General features: G+C 30.7%; 1 protein-coding gene and 1 long non-coding RNA gene across 3 annotated transcripts; one reads left to right on the forward strand and one right to left on the reverse strand.

Moving 5' to 3' along the window:
* Nucleotides 1-4,411: 4,411 nt before the first annotated feature.
* Nucleotides 4,412-19,382, forward strand: Taldo (transaldolase). 2 transcript variants are annotated; one of them, XM_067276908.1, is made up of 8 exons: nt 4,412-4,586; nt 4,652-4,775; nt 5,156-5,263; nt 5,375-5,506; nt 12,225-12,285; nt 13,444-13,688; nt 18,959-19,026; nt 19,099-19,382. In XM_067276908.1, exons 1-8 carry the CDS (start codon nt 4,523-4,525, stop codon nt 19,257-19,259), a joined length of 963 nt encoding a protein of 320 aa, XP_067133009.1. In that variant the 5' UTR covers nt 4,412-4,522; the 3' UTR covers nt 19,260-19,382. The 2 variants fall into 2 exon arrangements, with proteins under 2 accessions (XP_067133009.1, XP_067133010.1); XM_067276909.1 differs by lacking the exons at nt 4,412-4,586; nt 4,652-4,775 and adding an exon at nt 4,850-5,082.
* On the reverse strand, nt 9,158-10,499 carry LOC136980708 (uncharacterized). Its single transcript, XR_010881590.1, has 2 exons — nt 9,557-10,499; nt 9,158-9,480 (listed from the first exon to the last, which is right to left on the reverse strand). It is a non-coding gene; the product is annotated as an uncharacterized lncRNA (long non-coding RNA).
* Nucleotides 19,383-20,113: the final 731 nt, after the last annotated feature.

Here is a 20,113-nt window from a genome sequence, read left to right on the forward strand (position 1 = left end):
TTAAAAATTTATTTATTTATCTCTGACGAAATCTTTTGCAAGAATTTTCTCTAATGAAATTCTATTGTCTCTGTTTAATTGTGGATCTTTTGTAAAGTTGGCTTCTCTTTCGAGTTATTCTGTATTACGGTTCAGTTTTTCTTACGAAAAGCACTTATGACTATCTTATGATAACAAGTATCTATTAATTTTTTAAAGAACAATAAAAAAAGCTGTTTTATATGTATTTGATATATTTGAAATTCGATTTAATGCTTTAAATTCATAATAACTCCTTTTCTATGTCAGATTCTAATGAGCTCTCTCATACCCATCGTGAATTTGGCTAGGCCTATCGGCTGGCGAGGAACAATTTGTCGATACTTAGTTTTTCAGGGTAATTTATATCAAAGTTTAACTACTTCAATTGTATTTTCACTGACGACTATGAAACTTTCCGCTAATATTATGAAATCTGTAGATTAGCTTCTCAAGCTTTTTGGTGTCAAAGCTCCCTAAATCTAATTTTAAACTGTACGGTCCCTTTAACATCCATACATAATTAATTTATTGTGTAGTCTATAAATTATCCATATAAAATATTCTAGAAATTAAGATTAACATTTACAATTTGCAACAAACAGTGTTTTGTTAAGTAACTTTAAGTAAATAAAGTTTTTTTAAGTTACATCTTTATACTCACACATATTTTATTATTACAGATACATTCGTCGCATTAATTTAGTATCTATTGACAATCCAATGAGTCAATATAAAGCACCTCAAATAAAGTGCTTTATAATGGTCAAAAGTAGTGAAGTATTGTTTACTGGTGCTTAAACTATTTGGTGCAAGGAAAATGAAAAATGCTTTTAATTCACGAGAAGTAGATTTTCGTTATATCTTTGACTTATATTAGTTAAATTGAATGATTTAAAAACAAAAAAAATATTTAAATGTTTTGCACCGTTAAATGGGATCTTAAGGCGTCTAGGGTTCCTATTTGAGAAGCACTGTGCGATACGATGTGAAACTAGGGGGTCACCCTAGATTTTTTATAGCATTCGCCAGACACATTTTTACTCGCCAAAATAGAAAGTTATTCACCAGGTTACTTTTTCGCTTACTATGACTTTTTGTATCAACCAGAAATGAAAAGATGACTGACAATATAAAAAATAACCCTTTTGTTTCAAGTCTATATCAATTATATATATACTAGCAGGTAGGCCCGGCGTTGCTCGGGCAAAAGTAACGATAGCGAAGATTAAGATTATTACGTTATAGTCACAAAAAAAGAGTAATTTCATCAACGAACTAAATATTTCTAAAGAAAGGTCGAATTTGAAAATCGAATGTTCTAATATTGTTCGATTTTCACAACGTGTTCTGATTATATCGTTCGATTTTCATCGAATGTTCTAAAGAAGAAAAGTCGAGAAAAACCGAACTAATCTGTTTAAATTTGAAAATCGAATATGTTCTAACATATTACTCTGTTTCTTTTTTTTATTTTTCCTCCAGCGCCCGTAAATCTTGCACGTCGCTTTCTCTTGTTCTCCATTGTTGTTAACACTTCCATTGTTACTTAACACTTTGGTACTTAAATTTGGTACCCTGTGTACCGAATTTCAACTTTCAACTCCTAACCGTTTGGGCTCTGCACTGATTATTATTATTATTATCAACTCGTCTCGATTATATATATAGATATGTCTAATTAATATAGACTTGAAATAAAACAAAATTAAGGGCTAAAAGCAATAGATTATTCAAAAAATAGTCCCTTTAATGACCGAGTTTCTCAAGCAACTTTATTTTTGTTTATTAACAGTAAAATTCGTGTTATAGTGTGAGTACTGTTCATCTAATTAAAACTAACTCCGTGGCTGCTCAGCCCATGTTTCGCAAGCCTTCTAAAATAAATTTTCACCGAATGACTTTTTTCTGCCACTCCAATCGCCAGATGAATAAAATTTTCTCAAATTGCAAATTTTGCAACAGGCAGCGTGACCCCTGGGAACTATAAGGAGATGTAGATGCTTCACGCTAGTTATAATAATCCTGATAATATGAAATTAGAATTACGTGGTTTTGTTTGGACTGCTTTGAAAAAAAACAAAAAAAACTTTGATTTCTAAAATTAATTAAAACATTACACAGTTTATTGTTTAAGTAATCCGGATGACTTAGCTGATGTCTTATTAATTCTTGTATTGCGAAATATTATGTTAAATGATAAGTGTATCTTGTTACGCTATTTTACTTTTACGTAACAAATTCCGCTATTTGTCTCCTGCACATTCTTACTTTCTTTCATATCCTACTTGATACTATTTTAGGTTTGTATACAAACGAATTCACCCGAAACGTTTTAATTCATCGATAAACTGAGTTAAGTGGACCGATAAACAAATTGGAGGTAGATAACAAAATCTGTCCTTCGAAAATAACATCGCTAAACGATAGCAAATAGTCCAGTACTATTTAACAGGATAGATGATTTTAAAAGAAAATACAGTATATCAAATACAAAATAGTACAACAAATAAACAAATTAAAAATTGTATGAAGCTGTTTCAGATTGATATACTGGCATATTTTTCTAAAGAAAATTAGTAAAGAAAATTATATAATTTGTTTAAATTCCGTAGTAAAGCACCATAACGACAAGGAATAAGAAACACACATATGACTAATAATTTTCTCTGGCGTGGAGCAAATTGGCAAATACGGTTGAGCAATACGATAATGAAGTAGTACCGGTTTTTGGCAGACAGTTTTGTATCCTGTAGAAGTAATATATCCTCGCTTCTCATTTATTATAAAGTTAATTAGACTAAATGAACCGTTTTTAATCGAACTCCGACTAATTTTCGACTCCTGAGGGTCGATTTCGACTACTTAAAAGACCTTGATCTAAGATTTGCTGATGATATATGTATTTATACAGACAATTTCATTGTATAATATATACATATAATATAATTTATATATTCAAATAACGGTCACACAATTATAAATGGTAATCGGAGCACAATAATTATGAAATAAGAATGCCTTTAAACGTTTCCAATAAATATAAGCTATATGATTTCGCAGATTATTAAATATAAATCATTTTATAAACTGTTAGCTAAGTATTAAATTTGAAAAATTAATTTTAAATTAATAACGTGCTTGTGATCTGAAAATTGTAATATCCAGATAAAATTTTTGTGACTGCCCTTTAAATCTCAATGATTATTCATTGTAGAAAAATGAGTAGAAATTTGTTTAAAAATTTTCTTGTTCGTAACTGTAGAAACGTTCGTTTGACCTACATTTAAACGATTTAAATAAAAAAAATAAAGCGATACTTTTTAAGATAGCAATTAATTAATAATACCGATCAGATTTTTCTTATCAATAATTATTCAAAAGTCTTGAATATAAAGACTACACTTAGAGATAAAATTTTATGTTAAATTAAATATATAACTGGTAAAGTTTAAGATAAAAATGTGCAATATATATTTATCCTAAATACTTGTTTAAGATTATTCAATTTAGTTTAACTTTTACAATATTCCTCGATAAATCGAAGATATTCTCACCGATAAAATATGAAGAAAAAATTCGTGATAAAACGAAAATTATAAGCTGCTTTCTCGAATATATATTTTAAAAAATGTCATTTAAGTGTGAAAAAAATCTAGTTTTACATCAAACTTTGTATTTCGACATTACACTAATAGAAATTTTTTGAATCGCCGGAATGGAGAAAGACATACAGAACAGTCTCTATACATCGAGCGCTTTAGCTTTAATATTAAGTTAGAAACTTTTTTAATAATAAAATTCAATAAACCAATTTTAAATATTTTCAGCGTCTGATATTTGCATATCATTAACTTAACAAACTTAATTTTAAGATAACATTAAATAAATTTTAACAGAGAAGAACGTAGATTACGCCAACTTCTTATCGGGAAAGATTGTTATTATTAAAGATAAAATATATAAACATATGACGCAAAAGATGTAAACACGGAATTTTAAAAGTATTTAATAATCTTAATGGAGGTTTTAATTGTAAAACAAATTTCTCCGTGCTCCAATTGTAATTTTTTTCCGGTTTGGCCTCACAATTCGCGTTGTTTTGACCTATTTAGTCATTATTTTCCGCTAGCCGCTATTTTACGGTATAAAGAAACCGGAAAATTAAAAAATAAAATTGAAGTATGACGAAATATCAAATTTTCCTTAGTAAATTAGTCGCTTATGCAAAATGTGATGATTAATCGTGTAATTGTACATTTATTATTATCATCATTATCAAAATTGAAAATAATATTATTTATAATTTCGTAGACGCTTCATGAATTTTTAAATAAAAATAATCTAATCTGCAGATATGTCGGAACTTCCGGTTCCTTTCGGAGAAAGTAGAGGGCGCAATCCCTTCATGCTTCGTCGCAGTTCGATCGCGTAATCGGAAGTGATCAGTCGGGAAGTTTTGGTGTAGCATCGCTAGGAAAAAAAATAAAAAAAAGAAAGAAAAATGTCTTCTTTAGATCAACTGAAAAAGATGACCGTGGTGGTGGCCGACACCGGAGACTTCGAAGGTAAGCCTCGTCCGTCGTCGGTCGAGGATCCGGACGGACGGAGGATAAGAATGTTTTCTTTGCAGCCATGCGAGAGTACTTACCTACCGATGCCACCACGAATCCTTCGCTCATTTTGGCCGCTTCGCAGCTGCCCGCCTATCAGCACTTAGTCCAAACCGCTGTCGATTACGGTAAACAGAACGGCGCGTGAGTATCTTTATTTTTCTAAGGTTTTCACTCGGAGAAATTCCGTCCTTCTCTCGACCTTCCCATCGGTGATTATCGCCCTCTGGTGACTTTTCTTCGTGATCCTAAGATTCGTCGGAACGAGATGGAAAAGATCTTTTCTATCAAATACTTCTACTTTACTTTATTCGATAGAACGGACGATAATAGTAAAAAGCTTTCTTACGTCGTGTGGGAATTTTCTAATTTGTTTAAAATTTTATAACGAGAAAAAAACTCTAATAAAAAAAAATGTTTTATACGATTTAATACAATTGAATGAAATGAGGTAATGCTCGAAGTATGGCTTATTGTCTTTATGCTTGTTTTACACCATATTTATGAACTTTTATTTATTTCAGGAATAAAGATGAGGCGGTCGCTCTGGCCATGGATAAGTTGTTTGTGTTATTCGGTTGCGAGATCTTGAAAATTGTTCCCGGAAGAGTGTCCACGGAAGTAGATGCTAGGTAATCCTGTTCTTTCCTAAAATGGATTTTGATTTTTCTTTCTAAACCAGTGATGCGCAACTTTTTATGTGCAAATTGAATAAAACTAATAGACTACTTTCTTTTTTCCAGATTATCATTTGACAAGGAGGGATCTATAGAGAAGGCCAAGAAATTAATCAAGTTGTATGAAGACGAAGGGATTAGTAAAGAGCGAATCTTGATTAAATTGGCCTCCACGTGGGAAGGAATTCAGGCAGCCAAGTAAGTTTGATTACCAATTTTTATTTTTACAGAAAAATATATATTTCTTGAGACTATACGTACAGGATGAGTCAATTCCATTCGGTCCTTTCACATGTTGTTGAGGTAATAACAGTTCCACAGTGGAGTTGACTTTTTATTGTAGGCCACTCGTTCGCCATACAATGCAAAAAGTTAAAATAGTCCTCTAATGGTTTTAATGTATTTAATATACCAATTTTTAGTTTTTTTTTTATCAGTCTGGAAATAATTTTTATCATAAATTTTCAGTTTGGTTATTTAAGAATAATTTTTATTCTTTATACCTTTTTAAGTTACTAAAATTTTCTTTCCTGAAGACTTGGAGGATTATAAATATAAATACAAATAAATGTAAAAATAAAGATTATAAATATCAAAATAAATTTTGATATTTACACAGATTTTACCATACACACACACAATTCAAAATTTCTTACTCTTACAAAAAATTCAATTTTATGTTAATTATGTTATGTTCAAACAGTTATTTCCAAAATATAAATATCAAAATAAATTTTGATATTTATATTTTGCAGCCCTGCGATGAACTGCGATTAATTGTTTGCAGCCCTGCTATGAAAGACAACATGAGTGCAGGATTTCCCAAGCATGCTGCTGTGCCGTCGATGTCTTTCAAACTACTAATGGGGTGACTGATGGTCGTACAACATGTCAGTAGTAAGGGTAGTTTGCCACCAGGGCCGGCCTTCTCGATAAAGGGGCCCGGGTGCAAGAAACTATTTGGGCCCAAATGTTTTTCTAAAATAAAAAAATTTACAAACACGAACATATATTAATGCATGTTTATTTAAAGCGTGATTTTGTTCTTGCTAATACATTAATTACTTCAGAAAAATTACAATTTTTTGCAATTTCTTTTTCGATGCTTAATATAGCAAGTGCATTTAAGCGTTCTGCACACATGCTGGATCGAAGATAATTCTTTATTAATTTTAATTTGCTGAAAGAGCGCTCAGCACTTGCTATAGTAACTGGCAACGTAAAGAAAAGTTTTAATACAGTTAATACATTTAGAAATAACTCATTATAATTATTATTTAGTATGTATTGCAATATATCTTGTGCGTTATTTACATCCCTTTCATTCAAAATCAAATCCCGTAGCAAACCAATTTCCTGGATTAGGTTTTCATCTACATCTTTGTTATAAAAATTTACAAAGTTTTTGGAACATTTTTCTAATTCATGTTTTTCTAAGGTTTTCATATCAGTGATTAATTTGAAATCAGAAATAATATTTGGTATACTTTTAAATCTATCTTCTATTTGTACAATAACCGTATCAATTAGAGTGTTAAAAAAAATAACATCTAAATTCCTCTACCGGGTTTTCTATAACTTCATCTTCTGCTATTTCGGAATATAACCTTTTTCTTTTTCGTATTCGTTTTTCAGGAAAATGTTCTGAAATATTTAAATTACGTGCTAGCACTTTTGCTTCGTCTAAAAATGTGTTAAATTTTGTTCTTAAATTTTGGATTTCAGTTTTAATTTTATTGACTAAATTAAAAGCCGACTCAAGAATAATTGTTTTTGCTTGAAATAGTATATTGATTGCGTTGATTTTAGACAACATTGCAAACCATACTACTAAACATAAAATAAATGGCATTTCTTGTATTGAATCCAATAGACTTTTAGCTTCGGATACCGCTGTATTATCGTTACTTACATAAATAAATTCTTCTAGGGCATTACAAGTTTGTTCAAACTGTGTATACACTGCTTTAACCGAATCTATTTTGGCTTCCCAACGAGTGTCACATAATGGTTTAAGAGTAATGTTTAAATGTTTTTGTAGAATTTCCCATCTCTTTGTAGATGCAGAAAATAAGCAATATAAACGTTGCAATATCCCAAAAAAATTTTTACAATATATACTGCTGGAAGCGGCATCACAAATTAATAAATTAAAAGAGTGTGATAGGCAAGGCACATATATTGCATGAGGGTTTAGAGCAATTATTCTAGATTGTACACCTTTATATTTCCCTTTCATGTTGCTACCGTTGTCGTATCCCTGCCCTCTGCAATTCATAATATCTAAATCAAGCTCACTTAATGTTTTCAATAGAGTTTTTGCTAGTCCTTCTCCAGTCACATCAGTTGCTTCAATAAACCTTATAAATGACTCATTTATAATTAATCTTTTCTCTTCAAAATTTACATACCTAATAATAACTGAAGTTTGTTCCTTATGGGAAATATCAGGAGTACAATCCATTTGGACACTATAGTATGTGGCTGCTTTTATATCGTTTTTAATTTTGTTAAGGACTTCATCTCCTAACGCAGAAATAATTTGTTCTTGTGATCTATGTGCTAAATGATGCACAATTCTATTTTTCGAATTTTTTATTCTGTTTATATGATCCATTAACACAGAGTCGTATTTACTTAAAAATTCGATTAAACTTAAAAAATTTCCATTATTAGGCGTTCCTATTATTTCATGGGTTCCTCGAAGTGGAAGATTATTACATGCTAAAAATAGAATCACATCTACAATTCTTTGAAATAGTAATTTAAGTCGTTCCGTTTCCTTATTTATATTAACTTGATTAGTTTCATCAATAGTCGAACATAAATTTAGTCGTTTTAGTAATTCTTTCCAAGCAATAAACGAATTAAAGTGACAAATAGAACGCTCATGATCTTGAATTACAGTTGACAGCTTTCTCCAGTTACTATAGCCACCTATAAACCGTGTAGATTGTTCATTTCCTCTTCTTTTAGAAAATAGTATACAACAAAAACAAAATACCGAGTCTTGCGTTTTTGAATAAATTAACCAGCTGCGAAGCTGGGTTTCACCATTTGGCATTTTTTTAAAGTAGTACGTAGTGGAAAATGACCTACCTTCATCATTCTTAGCAAAAACTCCTTTGTGTTGTACAGGTCCGGTTTTAACACAAAACATTCGAAACTTATCAGTTATAATACTTGGCCATAAATCTGGATCACTTATGTTCATTTGATCATATTCGTTATTGTCATTTTCGACGTTATTTTCTGATTCGATCATATTTGTATAAACATGCGGTTCTTCAACGAATTTCACAGTTTCAACATTTTCATTGCAAGACTGTGTAGTTTGTGCGGAACTTTCTTCTCCAGTTGAAGCTTGAACTGTAACTTCTGAAGTCGAAACAATTTCATTGCTGGAATTACTTCGTAGCCAAGAAAACAGATCTACTTGTGATTTCTTGAAATTTAGCTTTTCTACTTTTTTCTTTTCTGCTAATTTTCTTTTTTGACACCCAGAGGGATATTTCCTTGGCATGGACATGATTAGATGTAACAATAATTAAACGTTTTGTAGTATGACACGTCTTTCTTTCTCGTGCTGAACTCGAACTCTCACAACTTCTCGGAGGCTCCTTGTAAAGTATTGATCTTTTAGCAGAGTGGGAACAAAAGAAGCGCGACCTTGTCAATTGGACCCACGTGCGGTCGGGTAATACCACTTGTAAGGTCAACACCTTACAGAGGGAAAACAAAGGAAGCGCCGGCTTTGTCAATAGGACCCACCTGTAGGCTGTAGTCAGACCGAAAGTTCCAGAAATAAGACAGACAAAAAAAGATAGAAGAAATTATAAAAGAAACATTAAAACTACGATTATATACCAGGGGCGTGCCGTGACATTTGATGATAGGGAAGCTGTGTTTCTGTAAGAAGCCGACATCCAGGGGCAATCAGTCAATTGCGCGTCAGTGATGGTCTAGGCTCCATTCGTATCGTTTATTCGATAAGCCAGTAAAAACCGTAGACTTCTCTAAATGCATTTTTAATATCACGATTACATTCCGAATCGCTAGCCACGATATAAGGGCTACAATTAAAAGTAAAATAATAAAAACTTACTCGGTGAAATAAAATATGTGGTGGATGTACTGGTACATACAAAATATTCTTCAATTATATGAATATACTTTTAAAGAAAATTATAATTAAATATAGCTTTGCAAAGAAACGTACAGTACATAAAGATATAAAATATTCTTTACTTTTAAAATTTTAAAACAATGTACTTAGTCAAATAGCTCCCTACCAGTGGCTAATGGATGGAATCGAAGACGGTTGCAGAGGACTGCCAAATCCCCAGGGTGCTGATACCGGTCAATGTCAAATACCTCTTTTGTCGCATCACTAGTATATCTCAAAGGACGCGACAGGGCTGTTGTAAATTTTAAACGTTTCTCACCATAGCCGTAAAAATCTAAATATGTTAAACTTAAAAGTCATTTGTTTTCTAACTAATTCGTTTTAGGACCAGGTGTTGTCCACGGAAATTTCCAAAATTTACAACTTTTCGGTCACTCTCGTCGAATTGGAAAAATTTGTCTTTATTACATCTAATACAATATTTCGAAGAAATCAGTCCCCACTATACTCGGCTGTATATTGGTTCGGTTAAGCTTTTGTTTAAGTAATATTCCGGCTCTTTCATCGGGGTTTTGTTTATGTCCCCAATTCCCTAATCGCTTAATTATTTAACTACTTCTTAAGTAGAAATAAGTCGAAACCGGTTACTTTCTACTCGAATATTTGTAGTATCGGGAAAAAAGTGGAAAGACAAATTTTTATGACAAACGAATACATAAATCGTATAATTTTATATGGCCGACGGCCACAGTATTATTTTCATTTCTTAACGCGGGCTATATGGTTTTGAAATTTTTTTTAAAAAGTCGAATTTAGGTGGGGATCCTCGGGAGTTCCCCGAATCAAATAACAAAAACTAAACATTCGCATCATCGAGAATTAGTTTAAAGATTGTCGAAATTCAGAGATCTACAATAATAATGTTTACGATAAAATGTACTTTTCGTCATACTGATAACGATAGGAATATTGTCAAGTTTTCGTGTGCATTCTTGATAATGTTGGGGCCCCCTCAATCGCGGGGCCCCGGTGCGTAGCATCCGCCGCACCCCCCGATGGCCGGCCCTGTTTGCCACTCAACAATAAAGGTGAACTGAAGTGCTCATCTGTGGTCCTCCACATTCTAACACAAAACAGAACCAGGATTCATTACTAAAGACAATATTCGATCAATTTGTAACATTCCATGCTTCTCTATTATGGTAACACTGCAAATGAAATTTTGGAATGCTTGTGGCAGAATGCACAGCAGTTGTAAAACCTGAAAATTTGCCTCTACTAGTTGCTTACTGATTAGTACTGGAAGAGACCAATGTTTAATACTTTTTTTAATTAATTATGGTAATATATTAACAAAAAATCAGACATATGTAGACAATCAACCAAGTTCAAAGGAATCAAAAATCGTACTGACGGAGTACAGGTACTCCTCACTTTACGACCGAGTTCCGTTCCAACGACTACGTCGTTAAGTGAATTGGTCGATAAGCGAGGAGCTTGTGCTGGGAATATGGGATCGTTGTAAAATTATAAAAATTATGCAACAAACTTCAAATTTATTCATAAAAAGACATGCATATGTACATATTATCATTTGTTTATCTGGAGCTGTAGAGGTTTATTTTCCCAGGTAAGGGAGATGATGACAATGAAATAGAAGTTGTACCTTCAAGGGCAGAGGTCTTGGATGTAACAGTTGAAAAGAAACTCGTAACTGTGGTTTGCGTTGTAATCTTTTTTCTTGATAAATTTCTCTATAGCATTTCAAAAGTTCACTCATCCACATTCATCTTTATATGAAAACATTCAGTATTTGGATCCATAGCCTCAAGTTCCAACATAGCCGCATTAATTTTGGAGAACACATCAGCTAACCCATGTACCGTGAATTTCTTTTTCACTTCTTCAGTTCTTTCATCTTCTTCCTCTTCCAAATACTGCATTGCTTCCAATTCTATTAAATCTTCATTTGTTAGCTCTCCATCAGCATAATCCATTAATTCAGCAATGTCTTCCACTTCAACATCTAAATTAAGTGCATTGGCGAGGCCTGAAATTGTTTAAATTACATCACACTGACTAAAAAAGTGCATAGCAAGCCTATACTATGCTCAATGAGCATGTTACCAATCGCTACTGATCAACACTCAAGCTGAGAAAGGGGATTTCCTGAATTGCAGGTCGAAACTTGATTGGTCGTAAGTGCGAGTGGTTATTAAGCAGATAGGTTGTAAAGTGAAGAGTACCTGTATTGCAGTTTTAATGTGGAACTGATTTTATTTAATTAAGGAAAAATTAATTAAAATTATAGTAATAATAAATTGTTATAAAATTGTTTTTGATTTTTGGGAGCTAAATAAATGAATCCAAGTTATGATTAAATATGAATAAACTTACCAGCTTTTGTTATATGCATTATATTTATTGTCATTACAGTATTACATGCAACATCTAATTATTGTATCATGTAGCAAGTGCAACATATTGTTTGGAACCAACAATAATTTTTCATAAGTTGAGGATGATAATATATTTAGCAATATTGTCTGTCTGAATTCTACATCTCTAATCCTGATTAGTTATATTAAAGCCAAATGATCCAGGAATCATTTGGCTTTAATATACAGTTTTACATCTTCTAATTACATCTTTTAAGAATAATACAAGTTGTTAATACATGTTAAAGAATTTAGTTATAAAGAAAATTTGATATTTTTCCACATAAATATATATAATATTTTAATAGTTATATTCAGTTTTGTAATTTAAATTTTGAATTTTTTTTCACAGGGTGTTGGAATCTGAATACAAGATACATTGTAACATGACTCTGTTATTTTCTTTTGCCCAGGTAAGTTAATGAAATCTGTACGGATAAAAATTGAATTTTATGTAAGAGTAAGAAATTTTGAATTGTGTGTGTGTATGGTAAAATCTGTGTAAACTGGAACTGTACATTACTGAAAATACTGGATATTTTTTCACATTTGACAGATTTTAATTTTGAACAGGATTTACTAATGGATTCTTATCAAATGCTGTCATCAGTGATTTATTGTTTAGTTGAAATAAAAAATAATGCTTTTATATTATGATACTTTCTTACCAATTATTTTAATAATTTCATCATAAGGATAATGTCCAGATGGCCAAATCTTGTCACGATAAGAGTGATATATCACTTATCAGAAATATGCAAGAGCCACATTCTCTAAAGGAATAGTATTTTATATTATATATACCGTATTTTATGGACTATAAGACGCACCTTAATTTTTAAGCAATTTAAAAAAAAATATATCTATAAGACGCTACGGACTATAAGACGCACCTGAATTTTGGAGGTAATTTTTTGAAGAAAAAAATGCATCTTATAGTCCGTAAAATACGGTAGTTAAAATTCTTTTGTTATCATTTTTCTATAATAAATTTCAATTACATCACTGGTACTTCATGAAATCCTTCATCTTTATGAAACTATCTTAGCTTTCAGTTGCCTGTTCAAGGTTAAGTTGCAATCCATGTGTGCAATCTGTGTATATACCACATCACACAAGTCAGCAAATTTACAAAAATATTACATGTGTGTAAATAGACTGTACCAATTGTAAAAAGAAATTGTATAAGTATACAGGATTCAATAAGGGTCAAGAAGAACTGCATGCAGCTTGCAAATTGCAGTTTGACCTCTATGCATAAATGCATATAATGAATTAATTTATTGTATTAATTTTATTTGGCCAAATTAATTATTTTAATTAAATTATTTCCTGGGTTGAGTATTAAAAAATGTTCAAATTTGAACATTTTTTAATACTCAACTCAGGAAATAATTTCAAATAAGTAATAAAATAACTCAGATTACTGTTTAGTTTAAATTATTTATTTTATGCATTCTTTAAAGACATGGAAATCCATAGTGTTATGTTTTTACCCATTCTGTTTCATTTGTATAAACAATATGCATTAACCATACATTGGAAAATTTAAAAGTTTATATTTTTTATAGGCTGTAGCTTGTGCAGATGCAGGTGTCACACTCATCTCACCATTTGTAGGAAGGATTCTTGATTGGTTTGTTGCAAACACTGACAAAAAGCAATTTGAACCTCTGGAAGATCCAGGAGTAAAGAGTGTAACAAAAATTTACAACTATTATAAGAAATTTGACTACAAAACAGTTGTTATGGGTGCATCTTTCAGAAATGTTGGTGAAATAATAGCATTAGCAGGATGTGATCTTCTAACCATCAGGTAAATTCATTTTCAATATTCATTTTGTTTCCATCTCTTTCTTTGTAAACAATTCTATTAAATTTTATTTGTGAAGAAAATTGTTTGTTACATGTTAAACAAATACATTAAATATATATAACTGATTAAGATTAATGCAGGCTGTAGGAAGGGGGGAAAAATGTTTCAGCCAAAAGAAGAGTGATTGTCATGTTAAGAAATCAAACTAATATTGCTTTCCTTCTTTCCCTTTCCTGTTACCCTTTCCCTTATGGAAAAGTTTGACAGTAGTTATTCACTTATTTTTTTGTCTTTTATATTATATATAGTTAAAATTCTTTTGTTATCACTTTTCTATAATAAATTTCAGTTACATCACTGGTACTTCATGAAATCCTTCATCTTTATGAAACTCCATATATATATATGACCCAAGTAGGGATCACCACCATTCACATTTATAATTTGTTATTTTTTCGTCTGATGGTCAGATGAAAAAATAACAAATTATAAATGTGAATATCATCGCCAAGGGGACCTTTTTAATCTGCATTTTCCAGTGCTCTCCTCTCTGTGGATAAAAGGACGAAACACCCCGAAAAGGCAAGATGGAGAAACAAGGACAGTTGTACATCACAGTACATCACCAGTTCCAATTTTAGAAAATATTTTATTTTTAATTGGAAACTTTTTTGTGTTTTAAAAAGGACTTTTTAGCTTTTTTCGACGGCTCTTAGCCTAAAAAGAAAGGTCGGTCGCCGAGAATGTATCGTCTGGAACACAAACTAATGGATGGTGATCCCTACTTGGGTGAATTTGTCTGTAAATATTTAAACTTAAAAGTAGTTATTTACTATTGATTTAGTCTGACAGTGTTACATACTTGTGGGTGATTTGAAATTACAGTTGACTAAGCATAAGTTGACACCCCAAGGGGAAGTGGAAATGTGTCGAGTTATCCGATGTGACGACTAAAGCGAAGTCGGAAAAAATCCACAAAACTACAATTAATAAAATACAGTAGTGTGTTATACAGTAGTATAGGCTTACAATACATTGTGTCCTCCATTTACAATTACTCTGTAGATGAAAAACTGAAAAATTTGTTTAGTGTTGTTTGTTTTGAGCACTTAACTGTCTCGACTTTCTTTTTCAATGATCATGAATGCTTTGAAAACATCATCTTCGCAATTGTCAATTGTTGGCAAGTAACATCTAAGGTTTCTTAATGCCTCTAGCGTGAGAAAATGCAAAATTGGATTCTGGTGTGACATTGATGTAGATTGTATATTTTCTTTTTGTTTATCTGTTATTATTTTATACATAAAAATACATAAAATGTTAAGGCATTTTTATTAATATGTATATATATGTTACAGTCAAAACCCGTTTTTAGTTAGAATGCATTTTAACTAGTTGAAACTAGTTTATACTGGATGTTTTTGTTAAAACTAGTTTTAACTCAAATTCATTTTTGACTAGCAGTAAATTCTAGTTTTAACTAGACAAAATGGGTTTTAACAAATACATCCAGTATAAACTAGTTTCAACTAGTTAAAATGCATCCTACCTAAAAACTGGTTTTGACTGCAACACACAGAATGATTTGGGGTAAGATGGTAAGCAGGGGAAGATGCCTACTTTTTGATATTTTCAAACGATGACGTCAGATATTGTCATGTGTTTGTATGATGAATCGTTGGGCCAATAATAAGTGCGGAAAGCTGTAGTTGGCTACCGTTACCTCATTTTCTACATCTAAGAAGAATAAAAGCAAGATAAGAACAAAGTTTTTGTTGCAAAAGGTTTCTAGAATCATTTTAAAACTAAAAGTTAAAATAAAATTTATTAAAAATTGCGAAAAACAATTACCGTATTTTACGGACTATAAGACGCACCTTAATTTTTAAGCAATTTTAAAAAAAAATACCTATAAGACACTACGAACTATATGATGCACCTGAATTTTGGAGGCAATTTTTCGAAGAAAAAAGTGCGTCTTATAGTCCGTAAAATACGGTAATGTGTGATGCAATTAAGGTTTTAAAGTTTCCATTGTGAGCTACCGCTGATCCCAATCGGACATGCTGGAACACGTGACTCCACTAGGCATCTTACCCTGACAAATGGAAAAGATGCTACATTTTTCTTGGGGTAACATGCCTATTTTTTGTTAATTGAATTCCAATATGCCTATTTTTAATAAATTTTTGTTTTCTCGTTTTATTGCAGGATATGCATAGAAATTATGTAAGGACTTCTCAAAAAGGTTTTTGCACTGAAAAAAGCTTTCAGCTAGCTATAGAGCATGTTAGAACGGGCGGAAACTTGACAATATTTATACTGCACTGTTATACTTACTATGAAGTACTTTGTACTACATATGCAATAAATTAAAATTGGTTAAGATATTCAAAAATTAATTTCATGCAATTATATTTGGTATCTTACCCTAATGGCATTTGGCATCTCACCCGGATGCTTGGGGTGAGATGCCTAAAATGCCAGACAGTGAAAAAGTCGTCATTGCAAACACAATATACAATTATTTTTCATATACTCCAAAGTTTTATTTGAAAAACATACTCAAGAATATGATATTTTCGTTAGAGGCCTCCAAAACCCAAATTATCGCTATAATTTCCTTCATAAGCAAAATGTTAGGCATCTTCCCCCAAATCACTATACATAACTTTATTTCCTCCAAACATATTTATGTAGCTAAAATTAGTTTTAACTAATGTTAAAAGTTAAAACTAGTTTTATCTAAAATCAAAACATGTACAGCAGTAAATTAACTAGACAAAACCCGTTTTATCTAGTTAAAACTAGAATTTACTGCTAGTCAAAAATGAATTTAGTTTTAACTAGACAAAATGGGTTTTAACAAAGACATCCAGTATAAACTAGTTTCAACTAGTTAAAACGCGTTCTAACTAAAAACGGGTTTTGACTGTAACACATATACAGGGTGGGCCAGCGAAAACGAAACGGCAGAGTGTTCGTGTTCGTCCAAGCAAAGCGCTCGGACAGGTCGATCTTTTGCTCGAGGGGACATCTTTTGCAATAAAGTTTTTGCGATTCTGAATACAACAGACAACAAAAAATTTTAAAAACTCATTTATTTTGTATTAACTAAACAAACATTTATTTCGAAAAAAACTGTTTGTTTAGTTAATATTCAGAATCGCAAAAACTTTATTGCAAAAGATGTCCCCTCGAGCAAAAGATCGACCTGTCCGAGCGCTTTGCTTGGACGAACACGAACACTCTGCCGTTTCGTTTTCGCTGGCCCACCCTGTATATATATTAATAATAATAATATATTAATTATATATTAATAAATAAATCGAGTCCCCCTCCTGAAAAAAAATGAGTTTGCACCACGTGTGGAGTGAATTCATTTTTTCAGGAGGGGGTGAAGACTTATCAGAGTGTGGGACAGCAAAAGTATGTTGACTTATTCAGTGGTGACGAGTTAAACGGTGTCGAGTAAACCGGAGTTTTTTAACATTAATGCCTATGTAAGTCAACCGGGACCACAGAAAACTGACTACTTAACCGACAGTGTCGAGTTATCTGGGTATCGATTTATGCGGACTTGACAGTATATTCATAACATTGGCAGCAAAAAACAGTCTGTATTGTAAAAATTGTTGTCATGTAGTGCTTTAAGCCTGATTACTAAAGAAAGTTATTTTAAATATAACAAGTAACTTAACCGCTTTGGGCTGTGAACGGCTCATGTATTTGTAAAATCTAAGTGACTCATACAACACAGATTCATATAACATGGAACGTATCTACCATGTTATAGGGGGAGTCTACTGTATTTTACAAAGTATATTAGTCTAAATTTCCTTTCATTTATTAGGCAATGAATATACTTTTGTTAGGATTTCATATATCATACAAATATGAAATGTTCATTTCATAATTTTGAAAATATAACATAACAATGAAACAAACATAGCATAAAAAGATTTTTAACATACTTTGTGTCTTATTGTTTTGACTAATAAGATTGTTTTAATAACAATAGATTAAAATAAATGCAATTTATTTTAATTATTTTCTTGAAATTTTATATTGTAATTAATCTTAGTATATTCAAATATCTTACATTGCAAGAAAATCTAATCAGACATTTACTTCTGTAAAGAAGTACAGATTTACTTCTTAGATTTGGGTTGTTATGCCTGTAGTTCTTAAAAAATAAATATGTTGATTTTAAAAGAAATCATTATTTTATAATTATTAGGCTAACTTCTAGGCCATTTTCTAACTTTTAAAAATGCTTTATTCAACTTGACATACTAAATATTAAATATCTCTTCAGAAATCTCATAAGAGAATAATTGCTTTCATTTTAACTCAAAAATTTTTGCTTTGACAATAAAGTCAAGAAACTTTATACAATCACTGGCAAAGTGGTGTGTTGTAATGCCAACATTTGATATTACTGCTGCAAGCAAAAGCAATTAATGGTAAAATAAGTATATAAATTAATGGAAATTTAGAAAGTAAATTGAAGACTATTATTGATGGTATTCAAGGAGGCAAGTATCAAATAGAAATATATTAATTTTTTTGCTTATTTCTGTTTACACTGTAATTTAACCCAACAGGGCACACACATGTAATATAACATATCTGAATTTATTTTTATCATAAACAAATGATTATAATCTTATTGGAAAAATCAATTTGGTTAGACATATTTAAAATTTAAAACTATAACAATCTGTTCAATTTGAACCTCATCTTTATAAAACATGCTTTATTCAAGTCACAAGTGGATAGAACTGACATTATCCAAAAAATGGATGGATGAAATAAAAACTAAACTTAAAATTAGGGCTTTATCTGTATCATTTTGGATATTACATGTATGTGCAAGTTAGTTTGATATTTGCCATAAAATACATGAAGTTGATATATTCTGAAAATAACAAGCCCATTATTAAAGTTACATTGAACATAAACATTGTTATTTTCTTAAATTCTTGCTATTATACATTTTATTGTCTGTCACATTATTAAGAGAAACAATATGTCTGAGTAATTTTAAGATTAAATATAATTTCTTAAACTTTCAAAAGTTTATAAACAAAATTAATTTTTTCTAAGATCAAATATTGATTGTTTTAAGCTATAACGGCTTTACACAATCCCAAACAGAGATTTATTAAGTGACTTTTTTAATTAAAGAGTAATATGACATTTATAACTTATTACACTAATATTTAATATAAAATTAAAATTGTTAAAGTATTTTCCTTGTCATGTAGTCCTGCACTACTGAAGACACTTGCAAATAGCAAAGATGGCATAACCCGCCACTTAAGTCCTGAGACAGGTGAGTGTATGAAAGTTTGTATCTCATGTCATTTATTTAATGCAATTTCTATATGAAAGTTTTGTTCTGTAGCCAAACAACAAAATATGGAAAAAGTGAAATTTGATGAGAAAAAATTTCGATGGACAATCAATGATGATCAGATGGCCAATGACAAGTTGTCAGAGGGAATTAGGAAGTTTGCTGCAGATGCAGTCAAATTAGAAAATGTTTTGAGAACCTATTTCAAATAGTCTATTCTGCCTTAAAAGTGCATTGGGTGATGGATTTATAATTATTTTTTGATATTTTGCAGGGACCACACAGGATTATGTATCCTATTTGCAAATAAATACTTAAAACTGCTTTAAATCAAATGCTTTATTTATTAATCTGAAAATAATTTTTTTGTATTCCAAACAGTTCATATCATCTGTGGTCAAAAAAATTTATGAAGTAATTTAAAAAATATATTTTATAAATATATTATAAAATATATTTTTATATAAAAATATATTTTTTATATAAAAATATATTTTTATATAAAAATATATTTTTATATAAAAATATATTTTTATATAAATATATTTATATAAAAAATATTTATATAAAAATATATATATATATATTTTTTTTTCTTTGGAAATTGAATTTCATGTTATTTCTGGATCTCATATGATAGTTTTTCAGATGAATATATTAATTAAAATCAAAATAAAATATCAAATTTATCTAAATTTGTTCACAAAAGTCTAGTTTATATACTTTTACTTTTCCAGCTGTTATAACAACATAGGAAAGTATTGTAATTATGTCAAATTTGACAACTCCTTGGTTGTTTGCAAATTTCCAAGTTTAACCCAAAAGAGTCAAAAAAATGGAAAAAACAATTTTTGTTTTAATATCTCAGGATAGAGTAAAGATTAATAAATGAGATTTGGCTTGTTAAAAGTTATAAGAGGCATTGGTGCAATTAAATTTTGGAGTACCAAAGTTGAGGGTGCAGGAAAATTGAGGAGGTTGTGTGGGGTTGGACTTAATGAAAATCTTACTCATTTTTGACATTACAATATCATTAACACGTTGACTGCCATCTACGAGATGACTC

This window comes from Centruroides vittatus, unplaced genomic scaffold (genome assembly GCF_030686945.1).
Source record: "Centruroides vittatus isolate TY-2023 unplaced genomic scaffold, ASM3068694v2 contig_717, whole genome shotgun sequence".
NCBI classification, from domain to species: Eukaryota; Metazoa; Arthropoda; class Arachnida; order Scorpiones; family Buthidae; genus Centruroides; species Centruroides vittatus.

Bases quoted from the DNA above. Each gene is read 5' to 3' on its own strand.
- Taldo (XM_067276908.1), top strand. From the start codon at position 4,523: ATGTCTTCTTTAGATCAACTGAAAAAGATGACCGTGGTGGTGGCCGAC. The intron at 4,587-4,651 runs GTAAGCCTCGTC...TTTTCTTTGCAG, and splicing joins CGACACCGGAGACTTCGAAG to CCATGCGAGAGTACTTACCT. The intron at 13,689-18,958 runs GTAAATTCATTT...CTTGTCATGTAG, and splicing joins TGTGATCTTCTAACCATCAG to TCCTGCACTACTGAAGACAC.